Source organism: Heterodontus francisci, chromosome 14 (assembly GCF_036365525.1).
Source record: "Heterodontus francisci isolate sHetFra1 chromosome 14, sHetFra1.hap1, whole genome shotgun sequence".
Lineage (NCBI taxonomy): Eukaryota > Metazoa > Chordata > Chondrichthyes > Heterodontiformes > Heterodontidae > Heterodontus > Heterodontus francisci.
The window spans coordinates 64,649,409-64,666,415 of record NC_090384.1 but is presented as its reverse complement, the minus strand read 5'-3'; the positions used below and the strand labels follow the sequence as shown (position 1 = coordinate 64,666,415).

The 17,007-nt window shown below is 42.6% G+C and overlaps 1 protein-coding gene across 5 annotated transcripts in view; it reads left to right on the top strand.

Annotated features, from left to right (window-relative positions):
• Positions 1–17,007, top strand: part of LOC137377085 (DENN domain-containing protein 5A) — a 384,360-nt gene that overhangs the window by 323,131 nt on the left and 44,222 nt on the right. For all 5 annotated transcript variants that reach the window (XM_068046370.1, XM_068046368.1, XM_068046369.1 and 2 more), the window contains one exon: positions 1,914–2,035. In XM_068046370.1, the coding sequence (XP_067902471.1) occupies positions 1,914–2,035 (122 nt within the window). The remainder of the gene's footprint in view (positions 1–1,913; positions 2,036–17,007) is intronic.

Below are 17,007 nucleotides of genomic sequence, written 5' to 3'. Positions count from 1 at the left end.
GATTGACTCTGATTATATTGAATAATCCATGATGCCAGCTGCTCCATTTTATTTATTCATAGTGTGCAGAGGTTGAAAGGAACTGGGTCATGTCTGCCTTGTTAGCTTTGTGACTGTTACGAAAGGCGAGGGAAGAAATTCCCATCAGAATGTACATAAAACATTTCTGTGGTAGAGATGGAAGAGTGAAATTTCGACCATACTGTCACATGCCTGGTACCTTTCTGGCTTTATAAACAAAACAGCAAACAGCAGAATGTATAAATGACGGTGTTTGTGCTACAGCATATTACTCTATCTTTGAATATCTTTGGTTAAAGGCAGTTTCTTGCCCACATTTTTTCCTCTTCCATTCTCTCTTCCTTTCCTGAAGACAACAACAGAAGGAGCACAAGAATACAGGCAGTTATCTGGTGTTATTTCCAATTACTATTTCTTATGTGTGAATCTAAACAGTAAACATTTATTGCAACTGGGCTTTTTTCCCAATATTTGCTCATGTGTTCAGAGCTAGACTAGAGTTTCCTTAAGCCTATTTAGTATACTGTACAGGGTTAGTACATGCAAGTTTAATAATTAACCCCTAATTGCAGTAAATGGTTTATTTAAGTGTGTATGGTAACACACCGCCAGACCAGTGCAATATATAAAGCTGCTTGGTCAGATTGATTTACAGATGAAATACACAGAAGTGAAAGATCCAGCGAAGCTCAAATGGTAAAATACTTAACAATAATAGAATTCGAATAAGATTACAAGAGATTATTGTGAGCTACTTCTTATTCTGTTGTCAGCCAATGGTCCTCTGAATAAAAGAGTCTTGATTTTTTTCTCTGATAGACCTTTAAGATGAAATGTTCCAGTTTGACATAAGTTCCAGTTTGTCCACTAAATCTGTCACTCTCTATGTTACTCAAAGTATTATCTTTGATCCCAATGTCTGCCACCTTTATGGCAATTCCAGAGATGAAATGAACCCCACTTTTTAAACTTTTGCCCTACTTTAATAGGTGGACGATTGGACTATTGCATTGCTGTGTTATATTGATAATTCCAATGTGTACGCTACAGCAATGTTTGTTGTTCATTGTATTGTCTCTGGGTTCATGGGAACTGTTTTACAGTACATGGTTATGCTAAAGACATTTCAACCAATGAAATCACTTCAATTTTTCAATGGGAACCTCTTTGCTTTAAGGTATACAGTCCAGATAATGTTCTGTGATTGATTGTCACTGGTTATAAATCTTGGTGTCCATTACCTGACCATTATGGGAGAACCATCAGCACAAGAATTGCAGCAGTTCAGGAGAAGGCCCATCACCATTTTCTCATGGTAAATCGAAGTGTAGAATAAATGTGGCTTTGCCCACATCATCCAAAAAAAAGATAAATTTACTTAATCCAATACACTGCTGGCACAAAAGGAATTCCTTTTTATTGTTATTTTGGATTTCTCCAGCCACCAGCCTGAGGACAATTCACACATAAAACATTAACCTGCCTTTATCTTTCAGATGCTTGTATTTCCAGTATTTTCTGTTTTTATTTATTTTCGTATCTTAATTATTAACCTATCATCTCAATAACAAATTTTTAAAGAGTATCAGATTTACACTTGGTAATTAACTTTGATGCATTAGTTCCAGTTGAAAGCTACTTTGCTTGGGACAGGGGTCTCGTGCTGTATGTCCTTCCAGAAATCAGTATCTCCTTGTGCACTACTATGGTTGGATATATGATACTTATTAGGAAAAATAATTTCACATTGACTAACATTTTGTTGGGTTTGGCACGTATAGAAACATTCTAACACAAAATAACATTTGGTCAAACATCTTAAGTGACCTTTCTCAACTATTTCCTGAAATGAAAATATTTTTGCTTGAATGTAACTTCTCCTTCAATTTCAGAAAACTATATAAACGCTATGCCTTCCTTCGCTGCGATGATGAGAAGGAACAATTTCTTTACCACCTCCTTTCATTCAATGCAGTGGATTACTTCTGCTTTACTAATGTCTTTACAACAATCTGTAAGTACCTGTTGATATGCTAAAAATGGCTGAGCCATAAATAAGAAATTCTAGGACTTCATAGTATTGCAACTACAGAGTATCTTTGCACTTTTCCGTGAATAAATTTATTTGACGTTTATTTACTTAATGTACATTAATGTTGTGGATTCATACATTAGTAATGTATCATTTCAGTGTTTTTAAACTTATACAGTTCATCAGGTGTGCATTTTCTTAAAAGGTACAAATGCTGTAGGTTTGTGGGTGAAGAAAATCACATTTAAATTTAAAGAGAAAAAAATCACATTTCTATTGAACTTTGACAAATATTGTACAAAAACGATATTGAAATGTAAATTTATATTAAAACCACATTGTATTACCCACGTTGTACTTCACTTTGTAACTAGAGGTTTCACGATGAATTCAGTTCTACTTAACAATGGTCCTTGCTCAACAGAAAAGCTAACCTTTAGTTCAATACTGATTATCTTTAAAAGAAACCTAGATATTAACATCTCATTTATAAATTAAAGCTATAAATTGATAGTTTAATAACTTATTTTAATCCTTGCATCAGAAGAAAAAAAATTACCATATAAACAAAAAGGAGCATACTGCAGATGCTGGAAATCCGAAACAAAAGCAGAAAATGCTGAAAACACTCAGCAGGTCAGACAGCATTGGCGGAGAGGACAGACTGGTTGATGTTTTGGGTGGTGAATCTCAAAACTGGAGATAATAATGATGAACACATATAAAAATCAACAGAATGAATAGAAGTTGGAGGAAAATCATATGCACGCAAGCAACCTGCATTTATATAGCAGCTTTAATGTAGGAAAATGTCCTTTACAGAATTGTAATCGGACAAAAAATTGACAGAGCCCAAAATATTAGGCAGTGAGTGTTAGATATTGTTATACTATCTGTAAAGTTCTCAGAACTAATTAACTAGGAACTGGTTGTTATGTGAAAGTGTTCCAGTGGGGCAACATTCATGGCTGCACCGGAGAGTCATGTGATATGTAACAGAAAACCAGTCTCAAGCTGTCCTACAGCAGGCAGCATGGTGGCTGAACAAATAAATGAAAAGCTCAAGCCTTTCCAGGTTTAACGTGTGATTATTTCAAACATCTGAGAACCAGAAAACAACAAGAAGACATAACATGGCGGCAGTTAGTGTCTGTGAGTAAACCTAGAACATTTTAAAAGAATTAAATTGGGAAAATTGATGCAAATTAGTGCCAGAAAAAGAAAAAGTGAGTGACTCATGCAAAAACGAAAAATGAAATGTCAGCCGGGACAGGAATGAATGCACAGCTACGCCTCAAAATGAATTCGGAAGCTGATGATGTCATAGAGGCATTTGAGAAGTTTAAACAAAAGTGCAGATTGACATTCAGTAGTTTCCTAAAAGGTACTAATGAAGCACCCATCTCCAGCCAAAATCAAATCATCGAATATACTGATATGAATTTCAAGGCCTTTGACAGGAACTAGGAGAGCCTATTGACAATTTTGTAACAAGATTGAAAAATGCAGCCGGAAAATATAAATTCAAGGACACAGGTGAAAGGCTGATAGATCAGCTCATTTGGGGTTCTGCACATCCTGAAGTACAGACAGCTCTAATCGTAAAGGACAAGCTCACAATATCACAAGCTGGAGAAGCTGCCTGAGCACATGAAGCCATGAGCAGACAGATGAAGCCACTGACTACCCAAACGGCTAGCCTTCAGTTAAGCCAAGAGAAAGGCAGCAGGGTTGATGCAGTGAAACAACAACAAAAGAATGAACATTAGACAGAGAGAAAGTGCAGAAGCTGCACATAAATTGACAGACAGAAGGAAATGTCCCGCATATGGATCAATCTGCTGAGCTTGCAGAAAGACCAATCACTGGGAAAAGATGTGCAGAACAGGCAAGAAGGTTTTAGGCGAGTCACCAGAGCCAGAGTAACAGGGCGAATGAGTAGTGAAAGAAACCAAAATATCCATACCCTGGAAGATGATGATGGGTTTGAGAACATGATAGACATAGGAACCAAACAATTGCATGAAATATCTGGATGTAACAGTTCACAGAGAAAAGAAATTCACACAACTATTCAGATCAGGAAAGGTGAGAAATAAGCCCACAACAATAAATCTGAAGGTGAAGATTGATACTGGAGCGCAGAGTAACATTATCTCACTCAGACTATACCAGAAGATCTTTCCTGAAAATTTGGAGGAAAATGGTTATCCAAGGAAAGGTGCTCTGAAACGAAACAACATCATGCTAACAGCATACGGGGGAAACTGAGATTCAACAGCTAGGAACAACCCAAATCAGAGGGACACACAGAGGAAAAGATGTTAACTGTATGTTCCATGTCACTGAAACAGATGGTCCAGCTATCCTGAGGTTGAGCAGTTGCGAAGAGCTGCAGATTATCTCAGTAAACCATGAGGTGAAGGAAGCAACACTGAGGGTTGAAGACAGTACACCCATGGAAAAGCACCCTCCACTCAGAAGCAACGATGAGATGGTTGGATACGTTGAAGATTTTGAGTTTCACATCACTATTGACCCGGTAATGAAACCAGTGTTTCATCGCCAACATAAAGTACCAGTGGAACTAAAAGGAAAGCTTGAAAGAGAGCTCCAAGAAATGGAAGAAAAGAAGGTGATTGCCGGAGTCACAAAGCTGACAGATTGGGTAAACTCTATCGTGATGAGAGAGAAGCCAAATAGATGGCTAAGAATTTGCCTAGATCCCAAAGATCTTAACAAAGCAATAAAAGGGATCACTACCCTATTCCCACACTGGAAGAAATCACACCAGCACTGGCAGGGGCAAAAGTTTTCAGCAAGCTCGATGCAGAAATGGCTACTGGAATGTGAAGCTAGATGCAGAATCTTCATTGTTGACAACATTCAACACACCCTTTGGACGGTACAAATTCCTGCATCCACCCTTTGGCCTCAAAGTAAGCCAGGATGTGTTCCAACAGAAAGTAGACGAGCCATACAGGGGATGCAAAGGAGCAGTCAGCAGAGCAGATGATATCCAGATATATGGTGTAATTGGAAAAGATCATGACAGTCATCTACATGAAACCATGGAGAGAACCAGGAAAGCTGGGATTAAGCTAAACGCAGACAGATGCATTGTGAAAGTGACAGAATGGCGTACACACCAAAGAGTCAAGCCGAATCCTGAAAGAATCTCAGCCATCTCTGGGATGGAAGCCCCAAGAGATAAGAGAGAGTTGAGAAATGTCCTTGGTTTGATACAGTACATGAGCTCCTTTATTCCGCACATGTCGGAACACACAGCAAACCTGCGGGAGCTGATGAAAGAAGATGTAGAGTACCAGTGAGCAGAGTCACATGACAGCAGTTTCAACAAACTCAAAAGGGTAGTATGCAAGGAGACAAGTCTGTCATACGACGACAGAAAGAAACCTGTCACTCTGCAAGTAAATGCTTCCACAAAAGGACTGGGAGCAGCCCTGGTACAAGAGGGAAAGACAACAGCATTTGCCTCCAAAGCTCTAACACCAGCCGAGATAAGATATGCCAACATAAAAAGAGAGCTTTTGGCAATCGTGTATGGATGTGAGACGTTCCACACATATCTCTATGGGAGAAAGTTCATAGTGGAGAGTGATCATCATCCACTGGAGCAGATCTATAAGAAAAATCTATGTAAAGCACCAGCAGGACTGCAGAGGTTTCTCTTGAGGCTTCAGAGTTACGATTTCACTCTGAAATATAAGCCAGGAAGAGAAATGGTGCTGGCAGACACCCTATCTCGGTTGTCACCACAGGAGAAATATGAGATAGAAGATCTAGGTATAAAGATGTATCACCTAGTGAATGTAACACCACTGAAACTTAGTTAAATAAGAGATGAGACCAGCAAAGATGAGGAGTTATAGATGTTATCTCAGCAAGTGATCTAGGGATGGCTTGATAAGATACAGCACACACAGCCAGCAATACAGCACTACTGGTCTATCAGAGATGACATCTCACTGGAAGATGGTGTTCTGCTAGCCGGATCCAGAATAATCGTACCCAAAACAATGCAGAAAGAACTTCTCCAAAAGATACATGAAGGCCACATGGGAATGGAGAAGTGTAAGCTCAGAGCCAGATCAGCTGTGTAATGGATAGGCATATACAAAGATATCGAAAATATGGTGCCTACATGCAATGTATGCCAGAAGTACAGAAACACACAGCAAAAAGAGGAGATGATAGCTACTGAAGTACCACCCAGACCATGGCATACTATAGGAGACGATTTATTCACACATAATCAAGAATGGTATCTCGTAGTCGCAGACTACTACTCAAAGTTCCCTTTTATCTGGAAGGTGAAAGACTTGAGAGCCACAACATTCATCTCAGCAGTACGAGTTCTGTTCGCTGAGCAAGGGATTCCCAATGGCACCCAATTTACATCCAGAGAATTTAAGGAATTTGCTGATCAGTATGGGTTCAACACCATCACCTCAGCACCACACTACCCACGGGGACACGGATTGAGAGAAAGAAATGTCCAGACGGTCAAAAGAACACTTGTGACATGCCAAGAGACGAAGGAAGACCCAAACCTGGCCTTGTCACTCCGATCCACACCTCTCAAGGCTGACATAAAATCACCTGCAGAGCTGTTGAATGGAAGAAAATATAAGACTATTCTGCCAAGCAAAATACATCCTTCAAATGACCAGCAGGAAGTGAGACAACAACTCACTGAAGCACAGGTAAGAGGAGAGCAATGCATCAACAAGTATGCTAAATCCCTGCCTGAGCTGTTGAAAGGACAAACTGTACATGTACAGGATCCAATCATGAAAACCTGGAGCCCATCAAAAGTTGTTGGTGAAGCTGAGACCCCAACGTCATACATCATTGAGACCGAAACCAGTAACCAAATGAAAAGGAATAGAATCCAAGTTCGACCTGCACCTGAGCTGGAACAACAGAAAAGGGGCAGCACAGTGGCGCAGTGATTAGCACCGCAGCCTCACAGGTCCAGCGACCCGGGTTCAATTCTGGGTACTGCCTGTGTGGAGTTTGCAAGTTCTCCCTGTGTCTGCGTGGGTTTCCTCCGGGTGCTCCGGTTTCCTCCCACATGCCAAAGACTTGCAGGTTAATAGGTTAATTGGCCATTATAAATTGCCCCTAGTATAGGTAGGTGGTAGGGAAATATAGGGACAGGTGGGGATGTGGTAGGAATATGGGATTAGTGTAGGATTAGTATAAATGGGTGGTTGATGGTTGGCACAGACTCGGTAGGCCGAAGGGCCTGTTTCAGTGCTGTATCTCTAAACTAAACTAAACTAAACCATCAACAACACCGGAAACATCACTATCCAGCAAGAAAACATGAACAACATCACCAGCAAATGACACAATTGTGTCATTTGAAAAGAGCGCAGAGTGCTGGGAAAGATTTAATTGAAACGAGCGTGAAGAACGGGAGAGGCTTCATTGAAAAGTGTGCGCAGAGTGAGAGAGGCTTCATTGAAAAGAGCGCCGAGTGCTGGGAGAGGCTTCATTTGAAAAGAGCGCCGAGTGCTAGGAGAGGCTTCATTGAAAACAGTTCCGAGTGCTGGAGAGGCTTCATTGAAAAGAGCACCAAGTGCTGGGAGAGGCTTCAGCTCAAAAAGAGCGCTGAGTGCTGGGAGAGGCTTCAGTTCAAAAAAAGCGCCGAATGCTGGGAGAGGCTTCATTGAAAGGAGTGCCGAGTGCTGGGAGAGGCTTCATTGAAAAGAGTGCCAAGTGCTGGGAGAGGCTTCATTGAAAAGAGTGCCAAGTGCTGGGAGAGGCTAGCCTATCCAGTATCCTATCCAGTTCAGTGGAACGAGCCCTTCAAAGAAAATCAAGTGTGACATCACAGGCAAGCAGGTAGGTGATTGGTTGGGAAAGAAGCTAGCTGTTTGGTGAGTCTTAGGTAAGTGGTTAAGGTCTATTCTAATCCTGATGTTTAAAATAGTAAAAGAACTAGTGGTAAGCTGAATAGAATACATGAAAAAAGGAAAATAAAATAAATAATTGAATAAAATAATGAAGTAGTTAATTGAAACACATCAAGGATGGCAGGACTGGTGATGTGTCATGGCTGCAGCATGTGGGAGCTCCTGGATGCCAGTGTGGTCCAGGGCAAACACGTCTGCAGTAAGTGTTTGCGGCTCGAAGAACTACGGCTAATAATCATTGAACTGGAGGCCGAGCTGCAGACACTGTGACACATCAGGGAGGGGGAAAGTTACCTGGACACTTTTTACCAGGAAGCAGGGGGGGGGGGGGGGGGTCACACCCCTTAGGATAGGGTCTTCTGCTTTGGTCAGGGACAGGAGGGTGTGGCTGCTGCTGAGGCAGGTAAGGGGTCCCAGAGGGCAGGAGTGCAGGAGCCTCAGCCTTTACGATTGTCCAACAGATTTGAGGTTTTTTCAGCTTGTTTGGATGAGAATGGGGGCTGCAGGATGGATGAGCAACCTGACCATGGCACCATGATACAGGAAGCCATTCAAGTGGAGGGAGAAAAAAGGAATGTAGCGGTAATAGGGGACAGTATACTTATGGGGATTGACACTGCAGCAAAGAGCGAGAGTCCAGACGGCTGTGTTGCCTGCCCGGTGCTACGGTTCGGGACATCTGTTCAGGGCTAGAGAGGAATTTACAGTGGGCGGGGAAGGATCCAGTCGTCGTGGTCCATGTAGGTACCAACGACATAGGGAGGGGGAAAGAGGTTCTGCATAGTCAGTATGAGGAACTAGGTGCCAAATTAAGAAGCAGAACCTCAAAGGTAATAATCTCTGGATTATTACCTGAGCCACCTGCAAATTGGCATAGGGCAAATAAGATTAGAGAAGTTAATGCGTGGCTCAAAGACTGGTGTGGTAGAAGTGGGTTCCGGTTCATGGGGTACTGGCACCAGTCCTGGGAAAAGTGGTGGCTGTACCGTTGGGATGGTCTACACCTGAACCGTTCTGGGGCCGGTGTTCTAGAAAGGTACGGCGATAATTATGGGGGATTTTAACCTACATATAGACTGGAAAATTCAGATGGGCAGAAGGTATGGTTGCTAAATTTGCTGATGACACAAAGGGTGGCGCAGTGGTTAGCACCGCAGCCTCACAGCTCCAGGGACCCGGGTTCGATTCCGGGTACTGCCTGTGTGGAGTTTGCAAGTTCTCCCTGTGTCTGCGTGGGTTTTCTCCGGGTGCTCCGGTTTCCTCCCACAAGCCAAAAGACTTGCAAGTTGATAGGTAAATTGGCCATTATAAATTGTCACTAGTGTAGGTAGGTGGTAGGGAAATATAGGGACAGGTGGGGATGTTTGGTAGGAATATGGGATTAGTGTAGGATTAGTATAAATGGGTGGTTGATGTTCGGCACAGACTCGGTGGGCCGAAGGGCCTGTTTCAGTGCTGTATCTCTACTCTAATCTAAAGATACGTAGGAAAGTAGGTTGTGAAGAGGACATAAGGAGGCTGCAAAGGGATATAGATAGGTTAAGTGAGTGGGCAAAAATCTGGCAGATGGAGTATAATGTTAGAAAATGCAAAGTTATCCATTTTGGCAGGAAAAATAACAAAGAAGCATATTATCTAAATGGTGAGAGATTGCGGAGCTCTGAGATGCAGAGGGATCTGGGTGTCCTTATGCATGAATCGCAAAAGGTTATTATGCAGGTACAGCATGTAATTAGGAAAGCTAATATAATGTTATCGTTTATCACACTTTAAACTTGGAAAGGCTTGAGCTTTTCCTTTATTTGTTCAGTCACCATGCTGCCTGCTGTAGGATTGCATGAGACTGCTTTTCTGTTACATATCACATGACTCCCCAGTGCAGCCGTGAATGTGGCCCCACTGGAACACTTACACATAACAACTAGTTCCTAGCTAAATAGTTCCTCGCATTTCACAGATAGTATAACAATATATAACATCCCTCTTTCTTTAAAGCATAATGCCCCTATATCAATATAACTAAAGAAGATTATCAACCGATTTTTCAAAATAATCGGAACATCGGGAATTGAATACAAAAGTAGGGGGAGGTTATGCTTCAGCTATACAGGGCATTGGTGAGACTACATCTGGAGTACTGTGTACAGCATTGGTCTCCTTATCTAAGGAAGGATGTAAATGCGTTGGAAGCAGTTCAAAGAAGGTTTACTAGACTGATACCTGGAATGGGCAGGCTATCTTATGAGGAAAGATTGGACAGGCTAGGCTTGTATTCGCTGGAATTTAGAAGAGTAAGAGGGAACTTGATTGAAACATATAAGATCCTGAGGGGTCTTGACAGGGTGGATGTGGAAAGGATATTTCCCCTTGTGGGAGAATCTCGAACCAGGGGTCACTGTTTAAAAATAAAGGGTCGCCCATTTAAGACAGAGATGAGGAGAATTTTTTTTCTCTGAGGGTTGTGAGTCTTTGGAACTCTCTTCCTCAAAAAGCAGTGGAAGCAGAATCTTTGAATAGTTTAAGGCAGAGGTAGATAGATTCTTGATAAGCAAAGGGGTGAAAGGTTATTGGAGGCAGGTGGTAATGTGGAGAAATCAGTTCAGCCATGAACTTATTGAATGGCGGGGCAGGCTCAAGGGGCCGAGTGGCCTATTCCTGCTCCTAATTCGTATGCTCATATGTTCATACAACATCGCCTGTACAGCGTGCCAACTCACCACTGAGAGCAACAAATGCCAAATCTACAAGGCGGAGGCACAACATCTTACCACCCAAGCAATACCGTGAATAATATTTTTTTAGAAAAAAAATACACGCTATAATAGACTCTAAAAAGGTGTTCCGATTATTTTGAAAAATCGGTTGATAATCTTCTTTAGTTATATTGACAGTTATATTGATATAGGGGCATTATGCTTTAAAGAAAGAGGGATGTTATATATTGTTATACTATCTGTGAAGTGCTAGGAACTAGTTGTTATGTGTAAGTGTTCCAGTGGGGCCACATTCACGGCTGCACTGGGGAGTCATGTGATATGTAACAGAAAAGCAGTCTCATGCAATCCTACAGCAGGCAGCATGGTGACTGAACAAATAAAGGAAAAGCTCAAGCCTTTCCAAGTTTAAAGTGTGATTGTTTCCAACATTTGACAATCAGAAAACAACAAGAAGGGCGAACAGTGAGACTCAAAGAGATGGATTTAAAGGAGGGCCTTAAAAGATGAAAGAGTTTTAGAGAAATGTGCAGGCTCAGAGAGAGAGTGTGCCAGAGCTAATGGGTCTAGACCACTGTCAACAGTGAGGCAAAGGTTTCTCAGAGGGTTTACTGGCTGGAGGAAGTTACAGAGATAGTGAGGGGCAAGACGATGAAAGAATTTGAACACAAAGTGAAAATTAACAAGCATAAAGAAATAAAATGAGCTGTAAAGTGCTCAAGTGGAAAACTGTAGATGCTTAATAAATATGCATAGTGTTAGCCATGGCTCAGTGGTAATACTCTCACTTCTGAGTCAGAAGGTTGTGAGTTCAAGGCTACCTCTCCAATGCAGTACCAAGGGAGGTCTTGTCTTTCAGATGAGATGTTAAACCGAGGCCTCGTCTGCCTTCTCAGGTGGACAAAATGGGCTGCATTTTAAGAGTCTGTTGCCAAAGTAGGCGGTGGACGTAAAAAAATGCAGCCTGCCTGACCAGGCAGCGCTTTACAGAGCCACCGTGATTTCAAACGGGGCGCCCACCCTCTGCGATAATATGGAGGGCCGGCCGAGCTGTCGCAGGCGCTGCCACCATTTTTAAAGGGCTTACAGTTCTCAATGGATATTTAAAAAATAACGGGTCAGGTAAGTTAGATTTCCACAAAACAAAATTAAATGACCTTTAAATGCATTTTCCCATTCCCCACCAATGCCATTTCCAGACATTTGTGCCCTTCCCCTCCTCCCCCTCCTCCCCCACCCAGAATTCAAATATTATGAATTTGACCACCCCCTCCCCACCCCCAAAAGTTCAGCAACTTTGCCCTTTAGCCCTTCCCATCGCCTCCCCCCGATCAATCCGCATCATTATTACCCCGCTCCCCCCCTCCCGCACAGAAAAAAATCCTCCTCCCTCCTCCCCACAGGTGTCACGCCATGTTTCCCCGAACTGGGATTCGAAGGCGCGGCATTGTCGGCTGCCCAAATTAAGATCGGTGTGGCAATTAAGGAGGTGACGAGACCCTTGTTAAATCAGGTATGTAAATTAGTTTACATATTGAAGTGGGGTTCCGTCGCCGAGATCGGCACGGGGCCTGTCGGGGTCGGTGGCGGGCTCCGCCGCACCGATCCTAATTGCTCCCCCACCACCGTTCCCGATGGCAGAGGAACTTTAAAATCCAGCCCAAGAGATCCCATCACACTCTTCGGAGGAAAAGCGGGGGGTGGGGGGGTTAACCCCGGTGTCCTGTCCAATACTTATCCCTCAATCAACATCACAAAAACAGACTATTTGGTCATTATCACTTTGTTGTTTGTGGGAGCTTGCTGTGCGCAAATTGCTGCCATATTTCCTACATTACAATAATGACTACACTTCAGAAATACTTTGGGATGTCCCGTGGTTGTGAAAAATGCTATATTAATGTAAGTTTTTTTTCTTTTCAAAGTGAAATTAGAATGAGACAATAAAAGATGTTTACAAGCCACAGGGAAATGTGACTAGCTTGATGAGGTGCAGAATAAGCAGGTAGATGGGGAAGCACAAAAAGCTGGCAAAGCATAGGAACAAGGGAGCAGGAGGAGGCCATTCAGCCCATCGAGCCTGTTCCGCCATTCAGTATGATCATGGCTGATCATCTACTTCATTGCCTTTTTCCCACACTATCCCCATATCCCTTTATGTCATTGGCGTTTAGAAATCTATCAATCTCTACTTTAAACATACTCAATGACTGAGCTTCTACAGCCCTCTGGGGTTGAGAATTTCAAAGATTCACAACATTCTGAGTGAAGACGTTTTTCCTCATCTCTGTCCTAAGTGTGTCTTCCCCCTTATTTTGAAATTGTGTCCCCTGGTTCTAGACTCCCCAACCCGGGAAATATCTTAGCTGCATCTACCCTGTCTATCCCTTTAAGTATTTTGTAGGTTTCAGTGAGATCACCTCTCATTCTTCGAAACTCTAGAGAATACAGGCCCAGTTTCCCCAATCTCTCTTCATAGAACAGTCCCGCCATCCTGAGAACAAATCTGGTGAACCTTTGTTGCACTCCCTCTATGACAATAATATCCTTCCTAAGGTAAGGTGACCAAAACTGCACACAGTACTCCAGGTGCAGTCTAACCAAGGTTGTAAACAATTGAAGCAAGACTTCTGTACTCAAATCCATTTGCGATAAAAGCTAACATACCATTTGCCTTCCTAATTGCTTGCTGCACCTGCATGCTAGCTTTCAGTGACTTATTAACGAGGACACCCAGGTCCCCTTGTACAGCTATACTTTCTAATCTCTTACCATTTAAGAAATACTGTGCAGCTCTGTTCCTCCTACCAAAATGGATAACCTCACAGTTTTCCACTCTGTCCAAATCCCCTTGAAGCTGCTTTGCATCTTCCTCATAACACACATTCCCACCTAGTTTTGTCATCTGCGAACTTAGAAATATTACATTTGGTCTGCACATCCAAATCATTGATATAAATTGTGAACAGCTGGGGCCCAAGTACTGATCCTTGCAGTACCCCATTAGTCATAGCCTACCAACGCGAGAATGACGTGTTTATTCTTACTCTCTGTTTTCTGTCTGTTAACCAATCCTTAATCCATGCCTGTATATTACCTCCTATCCCATGTGCTTTAATTTTGCTAACCAACCTCATGTGGGGGATTTCATCAAAAGCCTTCTGAAAATCTAAGTATACTACATCCACCGACTCCTCTTTATCAATTCTGTTAGTAACATCCTCAAAAAACGCCAACAGGTTCATCAAACATGATTTCCCATTCATAAATTCATGTTGACTATGCCCAATCAGATCATTATTATCCAAGTGCCCATTTATCACATCCTTTAGAATAGATTCTAACATTTTCCCCACTACTGATGTACGGCTAACAGGTCTGTAGTTCCCTATTTTCTCTCTCCCTCCCTTCTGAAATAGTGGGGTGACATTTGCTATCTTCCACTCTGCAGGAACCGTTCAAGAATCTATAGAATTTTGGAAGATGATCACCAATGCATCCACTATCTCCATTGCTACCTCTTTCAACACTCTGGGATGTAGAATATGAGGTCCTGTGGACTTACCAAACTTCAGCCCCATTAATTTCTCCAATACAACCTTCTTACTATACTAATTTCCTTCACTTCCTCATTCTCCCTAGTCTCTTGGATCTCTAATCCTGGGAGATTTCTTGCATCTTCCTCAGTGAAGATAGACCCAACATAATCATTTATCTTTTCTGCCATTTCTCTATTCCCCATTATAAATTCTCCTGACTCTGCCTGTAATAGACCCACATTTGTCTTAGCCAAACGTTTCCTTTTTATTTACCTATAAAAGCTTTTACAGTCCATTTTTAGGTTTTTTGCTAGTTTACATTCATATTCTATTCTCCCTTTCTTTATCAGTTTCTTGGTCCTCCTTTGCTATATTCTAAAATCCTCCCAATCCTCAGGTTTACTACTATTTCTGGCAACTTTATAGGCCTTTTCTTTTAATCTTATACAATCCTTAACTTCCTTTGTTAGCCACGTTTGACTGCCTTTATGTTTGGGGTTTTTGTGCCTTGAAGGAATGTATAATTGCTGTAAACTGTGTAATAATTCTTTGAAGACTATCCATTGTCTATGCACTGTCATACCTTTTAATGTATTTCCCAGTCCACCTCAGCCAATTTGCCCCTCATAGCTTTATAATTTCCTTTGTTCAAATTTAACACCCTGGCTTCCTCACTTTCAAACACAATGTAAAATTCTATCGTATTATGGTCACTCATCCCTAAAGGTTCTTTTATAACAAGATTATTAATTAGCCCTTTTTTGTTACATAATACTAGATCTATAATAGCCTGTTCTTTAGTCGGTTCCTCCACATATTGCTCCAGAGAACCATCCCTATCATACTCCAGAAACTTGTCCTCCACAGCATTGGTGCTCATTAGGTTTACCCAGTCTATGTGCAGATTGAAGTCACCCATAATTACTGCATTACTCATGCTACATGCTTCTCTAATCTCCAGATTAATACCATGCCCCACACTACCACTACTGTTTGGTGGCCTATAAACAACTCCTACCAATGCTTGCTGCCGCTTGCTGTTTCTTAGTTCCACCCAAACAGATTCCACATTTTGTTCTTCCGATCTGAGATCCTCCCTTATTAATGTACTGATCCCATCCCTTATTATCAACGCAACACCACCTCCTTTTCCATTTTGCCTGTCCTTCCTAAATGTCGAATATCCTTGAATATTCAGTTCCCAGTCTTGGTCACCCTGTAGCCACGTTTCCATAATCACAATTAGATCATACTCATTTACCTCTATTTATGCCTTTAAATCATCTACCTTGTTGTGAATGCTGCATGCATTCAGGTAGAATACCCTTAACCTTGTCTTCTTGACATTATTGTGCATTCTAAACCGATTTGATGTTTGCCTTTGTTTCGCCTGCCTTCTAATGTCGTTTGCTACTTTTCTATCTCCTGTTACCATCTTTACTTCCTTCCAATTTGAGCAACCCCTCAGGTTCCCATCCACCCTGCCAAGCTGTGGCGCAGTGGCTAGCACTGCAGCCTCACAGCTCCAGTGACCCGGGTTTGGTTCTGGGTGTTGCCTGTGCGGAGTTTGCAAGTTCTCCCTGTGACCGCATGGGTTTCTGCCGGGTGCTCCGGATTCCACCCACATGCCAAAGACTTGCGGGTTGATAGGTAAATTGGCCATTGTAAAAAAAAAAAAAAAAAATTGCCCCTAGTGTAGGTAGGTGGTAGGAGAATTGAGGGAAGGTGGGGATGTGAGAGGGAAAATGGGATTAATGTAGGGTGGTTGATGGTCGGCGCGGACTCGCTGGGCCGAAGAGCCTGTTTCGTTGCTGTATCACTCTATGACTCTAAGCTAGTTTAAACCCTCCCCAACAGCACTAGCAAATCTCCCTGAGAGGATATTAGTTCGGTCCTGTTAAGGTGTAGCCTGTCCATCTTGTACAGGTTCCACCTGCCCCAAAACTGTCCCAATGCCTCAGAGATCTGATGCCCTCCCTCCTACACCAATTCTCCAACCACGTGTTCAATCGATCAATCCTCCTATTCCTATGCTCACTAGCACGTGGCATAGGGAGTAATCCTGAGATTACTGCTCTTGAAGTCCTGCTTTTTAATTTCCTTCCTAACTCCCTAAAATCTGCTTTTGGGACCTCATCCCTCTTCCTACCTATGTCATTGGTACCAGTGTGGACAACGACCTCTGGCTGTTCACCCTCCCCCAGAAGGATGTCCTGCAGCCACTCCACAACATCCTTGACCCTGGCACCAGGGAGCCAACATACCATCCTGGAGTCATGTTTACTGCCACCGAAATGCCTGTCTGATCCCCTGACTATCAAATCCCATATCACTGTTGCTCTTCCACTCTTCTTCCTCCTGTTCTGTGCAGCTGAGCCACGGACCTTGCTCTGGCTGCACTCCCCTGTGGAGCCATCGCCCTCACCTTCACCAGTATCCAAAATGGAAAACTGCTTAGCAAGCAAGATAGACTCAGGGGACTCCTGCACTCCATGCCTAGTTCTTCTAGACTGCCTGGCAGTCACCCATTCCCTCTCTGCCTGCATGCTCCTAAACTGCGGTGTGACCACCTTCCTAAATGTGCTATCCACGTAGTCCTCTGCCTCGCGGATGGCACAACAGTAACTCCAGCCGCCGCTCAAGTTCCGAAACTTGGAGGTCAAGCTTCTGCAGCCGCTGACACTTCCTGCAGATGTGTTCGTCTGGGACATGTGGTACATCCATGACTTCCCACATACTGCAGGACGTACATTCCA